We start from the raw sequence: 19,338 nt of genomic DNA on the forward strand, positions 1-19,338 counted from the left end.
CTGTAAACTTACGCTGTGCATCTAAGGTGAAAAAGGCTTTACAGGAACGTCATATATCAGGAATAGATTGTGATGGCTATTTTGTAATGGTTTGCATTTCAAATTTGTGTAATTAAAAAAAGCAGGAAATTATGTTTAAAACAGCTGATGACATTTATTTTGACCAAACTGTACAGCCAAATCTCACCCCTTTATTAGATTTCATTTACCTCTATAAAGCACAAAAATTGCCTAACAGACCCACTGCACTCAAGATGTTCTCTGGAAGAATTGTTTCAAGACTTCTCATGTCAGCTCGATTTTAAGATTTCGCCTTTTTATAACTTTGATTCTATAGTCATGGGGCCTTCTTTCCAATCAGCGATGATAACACAGTACGTGCCAACATTGAATGTTAGTGATAATGAAAATGGGGACAAAATATACTGCAGCTTTCCCCCTGAAAACAAATTATGTGAGTAAACATAAACATTTCAGTTTAAACCATTAAATGAATCTGTCGAGTTATTAGTGCACATCTAACACAACGTTTTCAACGTTTAAGACAAAATAGCAGTGTTTAACACCATGCATGTGCTTCTGTGTCTGTGCTGGTCCCTCTTCCTGCCTCTGTGTCTGTCTCCAGCTCTTCAGTGTGTCAGCTCTTGTTGATTTCCGCAGGGGAAGTTGCCTCAGTGCTATCCTCAGACAAAGCCCTGACCCCGAGGTTAAGGAATGTGAACCCGTGGATGTGACGATCAAGACCTTCCCTCAGGGCGGACAATGCTGAACACCTCAGCAAACGCCCCCATGATCTCACATGCTTTTGTGTTCCTTGAAGCACACCTTCATCCTCAGACCTCAATCACATCCAACATTTAATTGGAATCAAGAAGAAAGACAAGAACAGGGAGATGTCAGACATTTTTATGAATAAAAAGATCAGTTTTAAGCTAAAAAATGTGTTGACCTATCTGCAAAGAACTCAGATATCAGTTTTTGGTTTAAGTCCATATTCAAACATAAAACAGTTTTGGAAGCTATAGACTTGCAGATTTTAAAAGGAGCTGTATTGCCCTGCTTGTTATTATTGTACATTAGATACCTATACGTGCGGGTGTCACCATACAAATGTGTTTCATCTTGTTCACAATATTTTCCTTGCAAAAAAATTGCAAATTCCTTAGGATTGGAAACCATTGTCATTGCCAGTGAAAGAGGCCATAATCGCTTTTATGGATGAGCTTGTTGTGAATGGTTAAAGTACAAAGAAGACCAAAAGGCCCTTGTCTCATTTATCACCCACTTTAAGAGAGGGAGAAAGAGGAGGAGGCTGGTTGTCAAAGCAACTTTAGCGGAGTGTATCATGACGGTGGTCTCCCATCCCCTGAGGCCCAAGCCCACATGCTTTAAGTGGAGTTAAACTGGGCGAAAGAGTGGAAAAGAAAGAAGAGGCAGAACTAAGCCAAGAGATATTGCAATTAAGAGTTAAGTATAGACTTGAGACCTCAGCGTCCAAGAGTGTGGGGCGTCGAAGAGCCAAAACAGCCGCCGGAGAATTTATATGGTTAGAGGTGAAGGGTCAGAGCGCTATTAATCATGGCCAGAGTTGAGGATTAAATAGCTCATTCTAGCAGGCAGGATGAGAGAACCCCGCCATGATGGAGGTGTTTAAAGGACAGTGTTGTGTCTGTCTTCTATTACAGAGTAAAGACCCGGGGGCAAAACAGCCACATGAACTAAGCCCAAAAAAGGCTGTCCAACCATTGCCTTTCCCTCCCTCACCCTGTTATGAGCGTTTACCCGCCCAATTAAGTCACTTAACATCTCTGCGCTAACATGACACCGTCTGATGATAGATCATTGTGTGCTTGGAAGATAGATGAAGGGAATAGTCACACAAAAGCAGAGCCTCGTGTGGAACAATCAGCTCCTCCCCCCCCCCCCCCCTCCAAAGCGCACAAAATGTACACAGTCCCTGCACACAAACACACCTTGAATCAGTGCCCAGTCAGACTTAACTTTCCTCCCTTTTTTTCTGCACAACTGCCTTTGATCCTTGATGTGCAATGCATTGCATTAATTATGTATCTCGCCTCAGTACAAACGTGCTGAACACCTTCGAGTACTTAATAGGAGCAGGCTCATCACAGGGGCCTAGAGGATGGCTGCAGGAAGCACATGCATACCCCAGTTTCTATATGCACTGCATGAGGGATTGTACAGTATGTGGGTAAAAATGTAAACCCTGATCATCCGTTGTTCTCCTTCAAGATGGGCCAAAGCTTGGACATTCTTCACTCTCCTGAAACATGTGCATCCTCTGGTCTTTGAAGGACTGAGTGTTGACGGGGAGGAGGTTCACACAAGATGGATGTGGCTTGAATTAAGTGTAAACTGTCATGGCCATAACAGATACAGCAGCAGGAGCAATGAGCTATAGATCAGGATCTCGAATTGCTCTAAGGATATGCAAATTCAGCATGCTGCCTCGTTCTGTATAGCTAGCTGAGGGGGGCTCATCTGCCTCAAACTTTACTGCGTTTGCATTTTATATATATATATATATATATGTTTTTTTTGCAGTGTTTGCAGATCGCAGCATGAAATTAGTAAACATTAGCAGATGCGGAGAAGTATATTGTTGACATTTAAGCATGCACATTTTTCTTGAACTGGACTTCATTCTGAATCAAATATCTTAATTTCCTAGAGTGTCATGATTTTTATTCTCCATAAATGTGAATGTTGAGAGCAATGTGTTTGTCTTTTACTTGAACACCCTGTAAAAACAAATCTTATGTTGATGCTGCAGAAATATTTTTCTGCCTAAATGTGCATCAGAACAAAGCTAGTTCACATTACTGCGTAGTAGAATATTATTTGGGAATTATTTAGGAGATACCCAATCCCTTCCTCCAGATTCAGATTGAATAAAACGTTCTGAAACCCTAACTTTATTTTGTAATTGTTTATTTTATTTCATCAATGTTGTGCCAGCTTCCAGTGAGAGAGTGATAAGCTAATTGTTAATGCAGTAGAAACATCTTTCGACTGAGCTAAGAGCCCTGGTTCAACAGATGTGACCAGGTTAAAATAACAGGAGATAAGCAGTGAAAAGAAAAAGTAGCTACGGCTCAGCTAAAAGGGCTCCACGTGACTTAGAAACCTGTAAATATGGGAAACGTGCAGCCTACATTTTTAAATACATAGGATGAAGAGAACTGTATGTTTTGTTCTGACTGTGTTTATAATTTCAAAGTTCACGATAAGGCTGTTTGTATGTGTGGTGTCGCTGCAGCTCGGCAGACGTTAGTGGGAGTACCCCCTGCGCAGGTCCCCTTTGCAGTGCAGATCCAGTAGTTGGAGTTGTTGTACAGCGAGCACGAGAGGGACAGCAGAGGAGCGCGAGCGCAGCAGCTGAGTGGGCAAACATTAGGTTGAAACATTAGGTTATCTTTTCAGACTATCAGACATCGACCTGTCACTTTTACCGCTTCGAGCCGTGTCCCGTCTACTTGCAGAGAGGACCCAGCAGCAGCAGCAGCAGCAGCAGCAGCACCCGTGTCTGGTCTGGTCTGCTCGGGCAGCCGCCTGTGAAAAAAACTCCTAAACGCGGTCGTCTCAGCTGGCATGAGCTAACCTACCAGACAGACATGGAAACCAAACCATTCTTGTCATTGGGTAAGTTTGTTTGTTTGATGACAAAGCCTTGCTCTGTTTTATAAGTGAGCGTTTTGACCGGGCTTTTATCGGTGAAAAAGTGTGTGAAACGTCTCCTCGCGCTGTTTCTATCTGGACCCTTTGCTCTTCTGACAGCGCGTGGAGCGAGTTGCCAAACGCATCAAGGCGCATCAAGATGCATCGAGCTGTAGCGGACGTTGCCTTCATGACTTATCGTTTTTGCGTATCTTTAACCAGAAATGTGCTCTTTTGTGTTTCGTATCTAATGATAATTGAGTTGATGACATTTCGCCGAGATACAGAGTGACATCTCGCGTGCGCATTGCTCGCGTGCGCTGCAACTAAATGGACTCGTTACAAGTCAGCTTTAAACTTTGTTTTAATGTATGACAGCTCCATGTGGAAGAGTGCACAGAAAGATGAAGCTCTGTCCTATGAGCGTTTGCTTCGCGGTTTAATAAGAACGAAGGAACAGATAAAACGTTTAAACAAGCATTTGGAATCAGAATGAGGGCTTGTTTAGCGTCGAATGGCTGACTTAATTGCATTGTACAAGTTGTTTGCACGGATGGAACGACGTTATTTTTGTGTAAACTTATGTCGTCCTTCACGTGACTTGGTTTAACTTGCGGCTATATTGACTTCCGCTTGACTTTGAATGTGTTGTGGTTTGAAAAAACGAACCTCAACAACATGAAGTTGTGATTTAAACTTGGCGTTGGTCACAACAGAACTTAATCAATGTCCTCTTAAAACTGTGGGGGCCTACAGCGAGTGTCAACTTAACATGACTTACAATAAGGTGACTGTGTGAACTGAATACAAGTTATGTTAGCAATTACAATTATCTTGTGTTGATAATATAAAAATATAATATAATATAATATAATATAAAAATACTGAATCAATGTTCTTGAAACACAGGCTATGATGGACAGTTAAGGGTTTTATATTTGGCTATTGTTCCATTTGTTATGAGGAAAAATGGCAACTTTTGTCTTAATTGCGTGCTTCATATTTTTCCCCAGAAAGAAAGACTAAAAAAATAAAGCTGGCATTGACACTGCTATCATAGTTTTATGTGTTTGACTTTTCAGAAGAAGCAATAAATACTATTTCTATGACATTTTGTACTGGGAGACTATCAATCTTAGAGCGCATCTCCTTTTTTTTTTTTTTTTTTTTTAGTTTACAGCTCAAACACTTGCTGTCACACACTCCAGCACACCTCCCTGTAAATCATTCATGCTGAATGCTACTGTGAGTTTGTCAGAGTGAACAGAGCGGACCCTTGTCCCCTGTAGCACAGATACAATTCCGAGTTGTCGGGCGAGCTCTCTTATTGTCTGCTGCTCTTTCATGAGGGCGTCATGTTACACCTTGACATGTATCATCAGCCGCCTGGATGCACCGAGGAGACTCAAAGGGGACTTCTGAGGCACCGGGTGGCTTTCTTCTGTTACAGGCTAACTCTGTCGCCACAACGCCCTTTATGTGGCTTCCCAGAAATACTCTAAAAAACCAACAGTGTTACACACACACTGACAGGCTGTTATTACAGGTGCACCGTATAGTGTGTCCATGTGATTCAAGTTTCACTTGGTCTGAATATACACCAGAGTAGCCCATACAGACACTTGAAAGCGGCGGTAAAGCCTTATCTGAAAGCTGTTGTGGTTGGTGTAAAGCTTAATTGTTTTAAGGAGGAGTAACTCTTTTCCAGCCGAGTCAGATCTCATATTTCCCTCCCGGTCACACACCATGCTGTATCAGCAGCTTTTTCTTCGCCTATGATCATAAACTGTCGCCTCTTTATATTTAAACTTCCCATTAAAGGCCAACTTGAGTGCTGATTGTTAATTGGCCACTTCAAGGGCGGCACTATCTGCAGAGTCCTTGAACGTATCGATTAGCCGCTTAGCCAGTGTAATTATCTGTCGCACTGCATTAGAAATTCTGACATGCAACTGTTTGAAATGACAGCCAGTGCATTTCACAATTATAGATCGCTTGTTGGCTGTGATGAAGACATCCCCCTTTGGCACCATATCCACGGCACTGTATGCTGATCTGCCGTCTGATCCCGCTATCAGCCCCCCCCCCCCCCCCCCTTCCCTCCTTATCTGACATTAAGCTGGAAGGATGACACTGACAGGAAAATGTGTCCTTTTGTTGGAGCAATATGAGGCTGATCATAACAGCCTGTCAGTGAATAAATCAATGCAGCACTGAAAGGAAGGAAGAGTTTTCCAACAGTGTGGAAACCTGTTTCATATCACTTAGGTCGTCTGTATTGATTTTCTATTAGGTTGATTATATTGTGGAAAAAATGTCTGCACCTAAGTAGCTCTCCTGGAGGATTTTTATTTTTATTTTTTTGCCTGCTCAATGTTACATGTCTTGTGTCAGTGGAATGATTGAGTTGCTCATCTGCTCATCCAGATCAGGGTCTGTGGATAGAACATGTTGTTCACATAAGGACTGATTCCAATATTCTTGAGCACTTTTCACCGGGGTCACCAAGCCCCTTAAACGTGTTTCGCCTGTGAATGTCACATCTTTAGGTTGCTTCTTTTCAGATGACCCTAAAGACATCTTATTACAGCTATCAGTGAGCAGGGACACCTTCAAACAGGATATGCTTGCTTATTTCATTTCACCCATTCATTCAGATTGAAAAGTCAGATTTCTTTAGAAACACATGTCACATCAGTTAATGCTCTCAGAGTCTCTTCGTGTCTCGTAAATTGTGCAACTCGAAGCATTAGCAAAAGCTGACAGTAATGGATGAAGAGTTGAGCATTTGCTGGCTTGATGGAACCTATTGGCGGCAATCAGCGAATCATACCTTAGCTTATCTCACATCCTGTACAGGATGTCATTCAAATGTGATAGTGATTAACCGTTAATGCACTGAAGCATCTGTTTCTATCCCATAATACTGTGAGAAACCTTCCACCAATGGCTATACAACAGAACACCCTCTTCTAAGAATGAACCGATTATTGAAAGCTATTCAAAAGTCACAGACGGCTCACTCCAAATACCCGTTTCACCATTACGTGTGCACTCATATTTTTCCTGATTTTGCTTCGGCAAAACTTTGTGTCTCTCTGGATTTTGTGTGTGTGTGTGTGTGTGTGTGTGTGTGTGTGTGTGTGTGTGTGTGTGTGTGTGTGTGTGTGTGTGTGTGTGTGTGTGTGTGTGTGTGTGTGTGTGTGTGTGTGTGTGTGTGTGTGTGTGTGTGTGTGTGTGTGTGTGGGGGGGAATGAAGTATCCTCAGCGTGCACTCCTGAAATCAATGAAGTTCATGGTCTTGGATGAGACACTGAGATACATGCTGTTCTGTGTGTGTGTTTGTGCATGTGTGTGTGTGTGTTTTCTGCATGTATGTGTGTGGGAGACCTAGACATTCCTTTTCTGGCAGTAACTCAGGAACAAAGGTAATACAGGGAGAAGGTATGTGTCTGCCGGGAGGGAGGTGTGTGTGTGTGTGTGTCCATGTGTGTCTGTGTGCGTGTGTGTGTGTGTGTGTGTGTGTGTTTGGTGGGAGTGGGCTGGTGGAATTACACCGCCAAAAGCATTTGGCCAAGTTTGTCTTTTTACGGCCGTCCAGTTTTGTGTTCCTGATGTGATGCTTTGCTCCCCTTTTGAAGAAAGGGGCTGCAGCTGTCATTTTTATTGGAGGAGTTTTATAGCGAGACTTAATGGCTTAAAGTGACAGCTCTCTCTCTCTCTCTCTCTCTCTCTCTCTCTCTCTCTTTCTCTCTCTCTCTCTCGCTCTCTTTTTCTTCTCCCTCTATCTCACCCATGAGGCCTTTAACTCCAGCAAGTCAAAGGAAATGTGGCTTCCTTGAACATGCCCACCCTCAACTTTCCCACCCATCACCCCTGTGAGCATCCAAACCGTACAGCACCAGAGAAGAAAAAAAAGATGAATGCTTAATTTATGAACACAGCAGCAGTGTGATTTTTTTTAATATTACAGCCATGACGTGTAGACCAGTGAAGTGTTTTCTTTTTGTTTTCTCTTCGTGGGATATCTCTGCTCATCATACAAAAGGAACATTGAATGTTGGCTCCAGATTAAACAGTGCACATGTTTTAGCCTGTCATGCTCTGTCTTTCTCTGCAGCCCACACTTGTTTATGTTCTAAACATAGTCGGAATGAAAAAAAAAAAAAAAAACTGCTGGAAGGCTCCGTGATGCACAAATCACCAAATGACTCAAAGGCTCGTTAATTATTTGTGTAAGGAGCTGCTCGCTCGCAGGAGGTCTTTTATTGATAACGGCTGCTCTGAACTTTGCACCTCAATCCTTGACCTTTGCCCCTCATATGCTCGATCACTTCAGGAATTTGCCTTTGGCGTTCAATCTGTTGGTTAAAGCGTTTAAAGACAGTAGCATGTAGTTCTGCCTGTTTTCTCTCTTCTTCTTTTTATCAGGTCTGTTTCCTGCCCTTTTGTTTTTCTGCCTGTGGACTCTGCTGTTTCGGATTAGTGACATTGCATCTTTAGTGTAGTTAAAAGTATCGTTTATAACAGTTGTTCTCAATTGGGAGGAAACGTTCTTTTTTTTTTTTTTTTTTTTTTCTTCTTCTTTAAACTGTGCCCAGCGTGCACACTGTGCCAACACAAATATGCTTAAAAGATAAGAAATGCACTTCTTTCACCACAGAAGGATAGTCACTTTTCCTACATACGTTCAGTTTGTGTTTAGTTCTTGCAACATTTTGTCGTAAAATGGAGGAATTTGGTGAAAGTTAGCATCGATGCAGCTAAAACGTAGATGAAGAAGTTTCACAAAACATCACCACCGTCAGACAGAAAGTGTGTGCTTTAATGCTCATTTAGAGTCCTCGAAGCGATATCTACATTTTCATTTTGATCTTCTCAGATTTCTATATGGTACAGCAGATAATTACGCTATCATAATTAAAATGTTTCAGACATATTTATCAGATGGTGAAACATGAGGCTGGTTTCATAATGCTTCTTCTACATTCCCTCTGCAATAATCTGAAGTTCAGAGGGGCTGTAAATGCTCCCATTGTAAAAGTCTGAGGCGGTTTGGATTTGCAGAAGCTCGCTTCTTGCAGTGAATCCTCTCTCTCTCCTCGGTGTTGGAATCATCCGAGCATCTTGAGTCTTCATGGTTTTATTGCAGCTCCTCCGAGTGTCTGAATGGCTTCTTTTTTTTTTCTGCGGGTTGGCAGTATTCAGGGTGCGTACAGCCACTCTTTTGAAGTGGAAACACAGTCTCTGTGGGGATTCGACCAGATCGCACTCGTAATGCGCGCTGAGAGGAAGGTCGGTTTGCCCTACTCCAGCCAGAACTCTCTTCAGCTGTGTTCAGAGAACGAGGAGCAAGAGGAAGTTTAAAAAAAAAGCAAAAAAAAAGCAGTGCAGTGGAAATGAAGAACTTAGGCGTATTGTGGTTATATTGTGATATTGAAAACCCTGCCAAGAAAAAAAAAACAGTAGCTGTCAGAGACTAACTAACCCTCCATACTCCTCCGCAATCCTCAAGTTGGCATGTTTTCAATAATAAAACCAACTGTCGGCTCGCCTTCTGTGATCACCGTAATGCATGGAAATATCTCGCCTCTTTGGCACTTATTATGTGTTTTGTAATTAAGTTATGAGCACATAAGCTTTGATGGGTATTCACTGGAGAGGGATGACGAATCCAGAGAATCCTAGATATGTTATTCTCCTTCATGTCATTTTACTTTTCTTTTGCCCACATTTTTTTTTTTTCCCACAGTAATTATAATTGGCCCCAATGAGATCCACACATACAATATATTAAAGCAAAATGTTGATTTATTTCCTTTTGGACAAGTTGTGTAGAACAATGCATCAGCCGTGGAGATCATTATGCTCTGCGTCCGGGTACGAGAGTTATCTTGAAACTTCTTTCTGTGCATTTAATGACATGTATCTGTTTCACTGGCTTGTGATGATCTCACTGTATCATCGGATCAAAAGCTGGAATGGTGTGTTTGATGTTTTCGCCACACCACAGAGAAACAAAAAGAGTCGGGTTGTACACTCCATCTGTGCTGTTGTTTTTATCAAACTGTATATTCAGGCGTACACACAGCAGCACGCTGAACTTCACACATCCATTCAAACAAGCTGTGTGTGTGTGTGTGTGTGTGTGTGTGTGTGTGTGTGTGTGTGTGTGTGTGTGTGTGTGTGCGTCTGTGTGTATGTGCATGTGAACACACGCCGCCGGAGCAGAAACAGAGCGAGGTAATTAAGACGGTGTCTCTTGCTGCTTCATTGCAGTTTCTTCTTTAAGGTCGCAGGGGGGCAAGGGGAGGTTTCCCTGGGTGCCTCACGCCTTCCTCCCTCTTCACCGCCGCCGCCGCCACCACCGTTATGTTTGTCTGTCACCTTGCCAGATGCCTGGTGGGTGGGGCTTCCGCGCACTGCTGGGCACAGGGCCACGGAAATCCCACAGCATGCCAAACACCTTGGTTAAGTTTTGTATGTGTGTGTGTGTGTGTGTTTGCACATAGGTGGATTGGTGTTTGAAGGCAGCAGCTCTGAGAGCGAGGTTATGAGGCTGGAAACTGACAATTTAGTTTCTTCTCTGGAATAAAGTACCTCTACGATATACATTTTGCACATCAGATAAATTCCTTTTTTTATGCCCGTAATGTCCAAAGGACCGTAGTGCGAGTTGAAGCAGATATTTTTATTTAGACTTACTGACTAAATGTCAAATAAAATCACAATTTATTTCAAATTGGCTAACCGATGTCCTTTGGTTTGCAGAGCTAATATTAGCGCTGCTCGAACCACCAGCCTGCGGTCGTCCTGGGAGCTTTACTTCCACGTCCCTGTGCTTAATGTTGTTATGAGTTGCTCCGTACAGTATGCCAGTTTAACCTGACACAGTCTACATTCTTTTTTTTTTTTTTTTTTTACCTCTGTTCTCGGGGATCTACATCCAGCCAGACGTTCTGCTCGTAAGTGAAGCTGTCCACACACAGTGGTTATTTACAGCCAGCCTATGCCTACAGTCCTGGCTGCGTTACAGTCTGAGCATCAACATTTGACTCACAAGGGTTGATGTGGTTGACTGTACCAGAGTGTAGTCACCTAGGGAGAGTATGTGAGGATAGTTTTATGTGCATGATTTTATTTATGATCTCATTCAATTCATCAACAAATAAAAAAAAATAAAGGACACTCTCCAGTCAAGAACAACCAAAGTTTAGCCATAGAAAGAACAACAGGTGTATATGAGCATTTTCATTTTCGATCACCCTCATGCAGAAAACCTCATGTTTTGGGTTTAGTGCATGCACAGCTCATCCTGTGTCTCCTTTCCTGCATGTCATCTCCCACTTTCTCTCTCTTCCAACATGTCTGACTCTCCACTGTCCTACCTCTGAAATATGGCATAAAAGGACACATAATATATGTTACAAAAAAAAAAAAAAGACAATCCAGTCTTTGTTATACCGCACTGCAGTTTGCCAAGATACACCAACACCTGCTGTGCAGATCACTGATCTCCCTCCAGTTTGGAAGAGCTTTGCACCGGCATGTCCTTCAAACTGCTCAAACGCGATCCCAGTCCCTCCTCAGATTCGAGGTTATTCCTTCTTGTGATGAACACTCTGGCGTTTTACAAACAGAGTGGCTTTCAATGCAAACACGAAGAGACTGGTGATAAAAAATGAGACTCAATAGAAAAAGACACAGCTGCCGGTGAGCACAAAGCTCAAGGCTTCAGGTAGACGAGGTGTGTAGGATGTGTGTCATCTCTACACCTGAAGCTGGCGTCTTATTGGTCCTTACGTTCTCTGAATGAACATTGTGTAACCTGCTGTTTCGAACAAAGCTTTGTTTTGTGCAGCCTATTTTCATCATTAGATGTTAGTATCAATATTTTACCACCGCACTATCCTACAACCGAATCCTCCTAATTCACTGAAAGAGTTGTGAAAAACAGCTCTGATGAATTCACATTACAGAATCTGTCTGTCGTCAGAGCCATCTTTTTTTTTTTTTTTTTGTTAAACTTTCCTCCTAATCCGTCTCTCTACCGCTATTTCCTCTTCTGCTCAAGAAACTCCTGAGCTCCACTAAAGTGCTTCCCTCTGCTTTACGCAGTTCTTCAACCTCAGGGACACAGCCTAACAGGCATTTGTGAATTCATCTCAAATTCAGGAGAAAATATCATCATACTAAAAAAAAAACAGGGACCAATCAGAGCAGAGAAATGCTTTGCGTATGCACCTCACCTCCACAACACAATGGCTGCATAGCAACAGGTAGTTGGTACCCAAGAACAGAAAAGATAACATGCCTTTTGAGAAAGACAAGTGCATCTGTTCACTTAATGAAAATCAGTTTGTGTTGCCATTTATAGCGCGCATTAAGGCAGCAAAGGATCAGAGTGCTGATTACAAAGCCCGCACTTTCACTACATCAAAGCACAGCAGTGTTAAATAATGACTCGGAATGTGTTCGACAGGTTTAAAAGCAGCTGTTTAATGCACGCCAGGTTTACTTTGTTTTGCCTTTATCTCTTACTGTCTCAACATTTCTTTTTGTAGTCTCCATCGGAGTTTCTGGTGACCACATTTTTAAGACTATCTTTCAGTTCTTTGTTTTTTCTTGGATTTGGCCATGCAGCAGTGGACAGCAGAAGTCAACAGGCCGTAGTTAAGTCGAGTGTTTTTTTTCTAAGTTCTATGAGAGAAACTTTTTCGATCTTGTGCATGAGAAACTTTGTTTTTATTGTGATTTACGTCTCGCCAGAAATGGATTCCAGTTGAACTTTGGAGAGGTGGCCCCCGTTAAAACTCAGCTGTGGGATTATAAGCTCTGACTGCAATTATGATAAACAGAAGATCCATTACAGAGCTACCAAACACTGCGTATTACTAATTAGACGCAGCACACCCAGTGACACTATAGGAGATCGACTCGGGTCGTCTCAGAAATAGAAATGCCAAGCGTGTTTACCCAAGCGCTTCAGAAGTTGGGACTCACGTTATTTCCATAAATGATCATGCATGAAAGGGAATATAGAAATGAGATCACATGTGAGATAATAGGCTTCTCTGTGGGTTTCTCCTCTGCCTGCAGAATGAGTGATTAACTATTTGTTGACGCCTGCAGGTCTACCATGTTCATACATCCGCCTAGACTGTGGCCCCTCGGCCTCAAAACACACACACCTGTATTCATATCCCCCCCCCCCCCCCCCCCCCCCCCCCCCCCCCCCCCCACACACACACACACAGACGTACACTCGCAGACATGCGCAGATGTATAGCCAGCCTGTGCAGAAGTCTGCAGGGCTTTGTCACCTATGGTTAGACACCTTGCTGCAGCCGTCTGGTTTTAGGAATGTTCTCGACAGGCAGGAAGGTGGAAGGGTGTTAAGGATAGAGGGGGGAGGGGCCGTCTATCTGGAAAAACAACACGGGCTTCACAGAACCTCCTACTCTTGATCGTGACAGATGAACACGTCGTACCAATCGTTCCACCTTGGAGAGCGCCGTAAACGGCTGAAATGAAAAGTTCCATTTCTCCTCTTGCTGTTTGTCACCGACTTGACGTTTCTGCGCTTACACGGCTGCGCCCTCCCTTCCTCTGCCCACAACTATTCTATCGCCCCCCGAAAAGAGACATTTATTCCGCGGACAAAGTTTGCAGTAGAATCACACAGTAGAGCCAATAAATACAAAACAACACTGCTACACGAAGGAACAAAACGCATAATAAAGTGTTCCACCTTGAACGTGATAAAAGCAGACTGCAGTGAATCTTTACTTTTATTATCTGAACACCACTCCGTAGTCATTTGAAGTAAGGAGGCTGACTGAATGCAGAAAGCTCATTAAGCGGTGCGTGAGTCGAATGCTCTTTCATATGAGACATAGAAACGATTGACCTGCTTATTAGCCTGAGAAAATGTCTTTCAATGGATTATACACATGGCTTTGCGCCGCTGTGAGTGCAGAATTTCTGTCTTGACTCAAACAATTTTTCAAAAGCTGTGCACATGCAGCGCGACCTTCTGTAAAAAACAAAACAAAACCGAAAGACATGGTGCTTTTTGCTGTTAAGGAGAAGAGAGTTGGGCAACCCACCAGGTTGACTTGACAGACAGAGACAAGCAGGCGCTGGCCGTGTCTTTGTCATCAGCCGGCCGCATACCAAAGTGCTGACAGTTGCCTGTACAAACGGCTCTGACAAGTTCAAGTGTCACATTTAGGATGCTTTCTACTGTTTCAGCCTGGAATGGGGGAAACGGGAGACGGCTGCAGATTTAACAGGACAGATCAGAGTGCGGAGTTGTTGGCGGAACCCGCTTTGTAATTGGCAGGATTTTGTGCAGCTGCAGATTTATGGCGTGTGTGTGCGTGCAGCTATACACTGCGGCTGCAGATAAACGTTCCAGCTATTTGGATGTAACTGTGACTGGTTTTTTTTGTTTGTTTCATTAATCACATATTAACCCCGTTTTAAGTCATAGTTTTCCAAAGGCTTGGAACATTTGGAGCCCAGTGTCTTTAGGCTAGCTTTGTGTGGTATTCACTTTATGATGACATAAAACAGAGAAGAGCAGCAACTCCAGAGTATGTGAGGAATAAGTGCTTGATACATGACTTTAAAAAAAACAGGATACATGTTTCGTTCTGGTGATCCACTGAATGATTGATGGACTAACCGTTTCATCTTTGGTACATATTTGCATGTGAGTAGCAGATATGGTATGTGTGAATGCTTGGGCGTGTATACAAGCCTGCACATGCATGCATGCTTGCTTTTTTTTTTTTTGCAGCCTGTGCATGATTTCCTGATGTTACAACATGTATGTTCTAAACAGGGAGTACTCAGTAGTGGCTCCTAGTGAGATCTCTGCGGATGGTAGTGTAATTAAAAATATATAGGCTACACATCAGTCTGCATTTTTTAACAGGATGACACTTCCAACACTGTCTGTGTATTACAATGTAAAGGCTAATTCTGCACACTGAAGCATCTTAAAACATGCGGTGCTAAGGTTTGCAGCTTGTATGTATGTGGTAAAGAGATGGTAAAGAAGCTCTTATTTTGAAAAAACAAATTGCTTTCTTTTGTATGATATAGCAGTTAAATTATTTTAGCTTCATATTCATAGAAACACAGATGGCTCGTTTGCTAGATTTGACTACACTGCAGTCTATCATTAACTCAAAAATGGTTCTTTTTTCCGTATTTCAGCATCAGATACCTCTGTACAGCAGTGAAGGCCGTTGCGATATCTGTGTGTTGTAAATGGCGGTCTGGAGCCACGCAGACACAGTCATTCGCGAAGCGGTGTTTGTAGAGCGAAGCAGCTGAGAATCAGCGTGCTGTCTGGGAGAGGGAGGGTCAGAGGTTGTGGCTGGGTCACACTCTGTGGGAGAGGAGCAGCCTCAGCAGACACGACAGGCCCGTGCACGGAGGTGAAGGGAAGACAGAAGCGAATGGGAAAAGGAGGGAAGAAAACAAGAGTTCGATCAGGACTGAGGCTGGCGAGTGAAAGCAGGAAGCATGTTGTTTTATTTAGGTCTTGCTTCACTCAATGCAGCCCCCCCCCCCCCCCCCCCCCGCATCCTATCAGCACAGCTATTGTTAGTAACAGTTAATTGTTAATTGATCCAAAGAGCGATAAAACAAGGCACCTAATCTCCCGTCGTCTAACACACACACACACACACACACACACACACACACACACACGCTGCACAGAATGAGAGTGAATGTTTATTACAGGATCCTGGTAGATGCTAAGGTGCCCTGGGGGCTATTAAAGGCCTCACTTAAAAGGCCTCTATCAGGGAACACTGATGTGGGCTGCTTGACGGAAGGAGGGGTAGAGGGGCTTGTCGAATGAGTGGAAGAAAGAGAAGTCCTTGGAACAACCAGCAGAAGGAGGGAATGAACCGAGTGAGCACATCTGGATTGCCTCAGCAGAATATTTGTGCAACATCTGGAAAACTTCCCTGGAATTTAAGGGTCCCCTCCTTTTTCATTTCACTTATTTCTTTTTTTTTTTCTTTCTCCTTCTTTTCACTACTTCTTCTTCTTCTTCCCCGTCCTGTTTTCTGCGTCTTCAAAGTCACTTTTCCCCCCCCCGGTGCGGCAGGCACGTAAATACTCCACGAATAGAAACGCAGGTTGAAGCCTTGCAAGACTTTATAGCGGGCCAAATTGGGCCCATGTGACCGACTCCCCCTTTGTGCAGGGAGGGCTAATGAAGTGGCACAGAAGTGAGAGGGCACCCGGCTGTGGACCCAGACCCTAGACCGGTCCTGGGCCAAAACACAACCCCTCATAAAAAGCGCATTAAAACAAGTTCCACTACTTCCTTCAGACAGCGAATCTTAAAACCGGGGCATGAAAAAGAAGCTCTTTGTTTGTTTTCAACAGAACTTGCACAGACTTTCTTGTGTAGCATGAAAGAGCCTCTGTTTTAAATCACAACACGGCTACCTTTGTGTTCTTTCAAAAACAAATGTCGCGTTTCATCTATAAGTTTTGTTGTCATTGAAAGAGGGTCCATGAGCCTCCCTTTGAGGTATGAAGTCCCTCGAGGAACAAGAAAAGACTCGGCACTGAATCGACACCTTCAGTCGATTTGTATCACTCAGTGCCCGACGCAGCGTTCAACTTACAGTACATAAAATATGCACGGCGAGCCTTTTGTCCGTCTCTGTGGAGAGATCCCAAGCTCTGCGTTCATCAGTGATTAAGATTCAGACGAGTTCCGGCTGCCTTCTGTCTTACCTGGGCGAGGCTCCTCGGTAATCGGCGGCGCTGACAGGCAGGTAGCTCACTCGGAGCAGAGGGGAGAGCAGGAGAGCGCAAGGGTACATGCTAATGTGGCGACTGCACTGATCAAAAGAGAAGCACCACGGTCTCCCTCTCTGATGGGCTTACTGATGCCCCCCCCCCCTGAGAGCTACAGTACACACAGGCAGGAGAAGGGCAGTGATCAGAGGAGGAGAGAGGGAGAAGGACGAGTTGAGAGGGATTGGCAGGGGGCTGGCGGAGAGACACATGTGAAGAGAATGAAAGTTGACATTGAAGGTGAGAATCAAGATAAGCAAAGGAGATAATCATTCACGCTTACAACAAATCAAAGAGGAAATAAAAAGCAAAAGTTGTAATTGATGGAACATTGAAGGGAAAAATGACCAAACCAGCAACCTTCATCTTCCAGTTCTCTCGGTGAGAAGAAGAAGAAATGCAGTGTCCGCTGGTCCAACATGGAGCTGACTTTTTTTTTTCCCATGGTGCCTTGCAGTTTGACTCCATCTTTCTGCCCGGCTGAACTGACGAGCACTCCTTTCGAGGAATGCTGATGTTGGTGGTGTGTGTGTGCATGTGTATATCTGTGTGTGTTAGATGGAAGTACATATAGAGCAGTGTAAGCCTGTTAGTTTGTATGAGTGTGTGTTCGAGTAAAGTATTACTGTTGATCAGCTGGAAGGAAAACCTTTTTTTTTTTCTTTTTTTTTCATAGTTTTGATCATATAAAAAGACAACTTCTAGTACAATCCAGTACAATCCAGCTGATAGTTTAAACATCATATCAGTGTTTCTCTCAGATAAAGTGGTGAAACCAAATTTTAACAAGTATGGTTTTCTGGTTTAATTTAAGAATTTCCATATTTCTGACCTGACTTGAACTCATCTTTCTCATCATTCTGAAAACGACAGCATGTATCTGTTTACATGCCTCATAGTGAGAACAGAATTCAGTTAACACATAAAAAAGATCATTTCATTTTATTTAAATATCCTACAACCAGGTAATGACTAATAATGATTCAGCCAAATTCGATTCTCACAACATCCATAGAAAGAAACGTGTTCCTTTCAGGCTTTTGGACACAGATTTGAGGGTTGACATTGAGGGTCTTAAATGTGAAACTCAGAGCCTGAGGCCCATGTAATACACACACAACCTTTACATCAGGCCACTCTGGGAAACATGCGCCACTGGCTGCAGGTTGTTATGTTCGCAGACATCTCTGTGCTGCCCTTTAGATTGGCCTCGCTCTTCCACGTCCCTGTCATTCACGTTGCTCTTTTGGACACTACATCTTCTGCACCATTATGAAGCTCTAAGCCAGGCTGACGCTCTGTCTCTCTTGGTCAGTAATTGTTATTTGATATCAGAGTTTTAACCCTGGAAGGCAGCTTTAGTATTTTTGGAGCAGCCTTTTTGCGTCGCTGCCTCATTGCATCTCGGGGCATTTGCAGGTAGATGTGCAGTGATGTCATTGATGACATTTCAGGAGAGGAAGGGCGCTTCAAGCCTTCAAAACCAGCCTCACCTCTTGACCTGTACTTGCTACAGTATCAAAATAAACCTGACTCTTATTGCTCTATAGTTATTGGATTTTTATTCCCACGAGGGCTTGAGCTCTTGCCCTGTGGTCCACACAATAAAGTCTTAAATAAACCTCTCCGTGTAAACAGCAGAATTTTATATTGAAGCTCATAAAGGGCCCTGATAAATCCAAAGTGGAACGATGGTTTACAATGGAGGCAAAAAAACAGTCGCGAACGATAAATCCAGAGAATACCCACAGTGATGAGCAGATCTGTGGACACGCAGCAGTGAATGAATGAATCATGTTATATTTGAATGTTGTCATAAAAAAGTAGATGTTTCCAAATGAGTTATCACCATAATAAAGGGACACTACTTTTTTTAAAAAAAGACTTAATTGATCAAATATTAATAATCGAGTCATCAAGTCACACACAGGTTCGTGCAGGGTTGTGGTTCGATGCAACATCCATTTCTGCAGGTCTGATCCACACTCCAGCAGCAGCGCTCTGGTTTTTATCTGCGCTCTGAAACAAAAGTGGCCTAAAAGCACGATGCTGGGGCCCCGTGACCCTGAAAGAGCCGGGGTCAAACAGATTGGAGAGACGAGCCACGTGTTGAGGCTGAGGGTCATTGGTGTCATTACAATCACGTTGAGTGGCTTGATCCGCTGATGTTTCTTCAGACAGTTGACTTAAAAAAAAAAAAAAAAAAAGAACGAGCACCTACAGGTGGATTTCACTTCAGCTCTTTGTCGTTCTCTCACAATCACACGCGTGTGTTTTGTGTGTGCAGCCACTCTCAGCTGACACATGTGAATGAATGATTGATATTCCACAGGCCGAGCTCCAGGGGATTGACTTCTGACCAGCTCAGCTTGGCTTGATTGGCAGTTGTAGTCTTTCTCTGTGCATGGAACCGGGTGGGGGGGCGAGGAAGGGCTCAAGTGGGACCGTTGACATTTTTTTAATTTCATACCATACCACACCACATTTATTTATATAGCACTTTAAATACAACCAACACTGTGCCAAAGTGCTTTACAATATACAAATACAACAGTCGTCCAACATCAATCATTCAAGATACAAAGCCACAACATATCAAATACTCATCATGAAACTGTTGGGAAGGCCAGAGTGTATAAATGAGATTTGAGGCGTGTCTTAAAGACCTGAAGGGTAGGAGCTTGTCTTATACTCAGGGGCTGCCACAGAAAAGGCCCGGCTGCCTCTGAGCTTCCGCCTTGTTTTGGGGACTGAGAGGAGAAGCTGGTCAGATGATCTAAGTGACCTTGAAGGAACATAGGGTTCCAATAAACTTGTCAGATA

The 19,338-nt window shown here is 43.3% G+C and overlaps 1 protein-coding gene across 5 annotated transcripts in view; it reads left to right on the forward strand.

Moving 5' to 3' along the window:
* Nucleotides 1-3,268: 3,268 nt before the first annotated feature.
* rxraa (retinoid X receptor, alpha a) overlaps nucleotides 3,269-19,338 on the forward strand; it is a 100,975-nt gene continuing 84,905 nt past the window's right edge. For 4 of the 5 annotated variants that reach the window (XM_079363667.1, XM_079363670.1, XM_079363669.1 and 1 more), the window contains exon 1: nucleotides 3,269-3,663. In XM_079363667.1, coding sequence (XP_079219793.1) covers nucleotides 3,636-3,663 — 28 coding nt within the window. In that variant the 5' untranslated portion in view covers nucleotides 3,269-3,635. The remainder of the gene's footprint in view (nucleotides 3,664-19,338) is intronic. The other variant, XM_079363668.1, reaches the window with a different exon arrangement.

The sequence above is a fragment of the Symphodus melops genome (genome assembly GCF_947650265.1).
Source record: "Symphodus melops genome assembly, chromosome: 16".
NCBI lineage: Eukaryota > Metazoa > Chordata > Actinopteri > Labriformes > Labridae > Symphodus > Symphodus melops.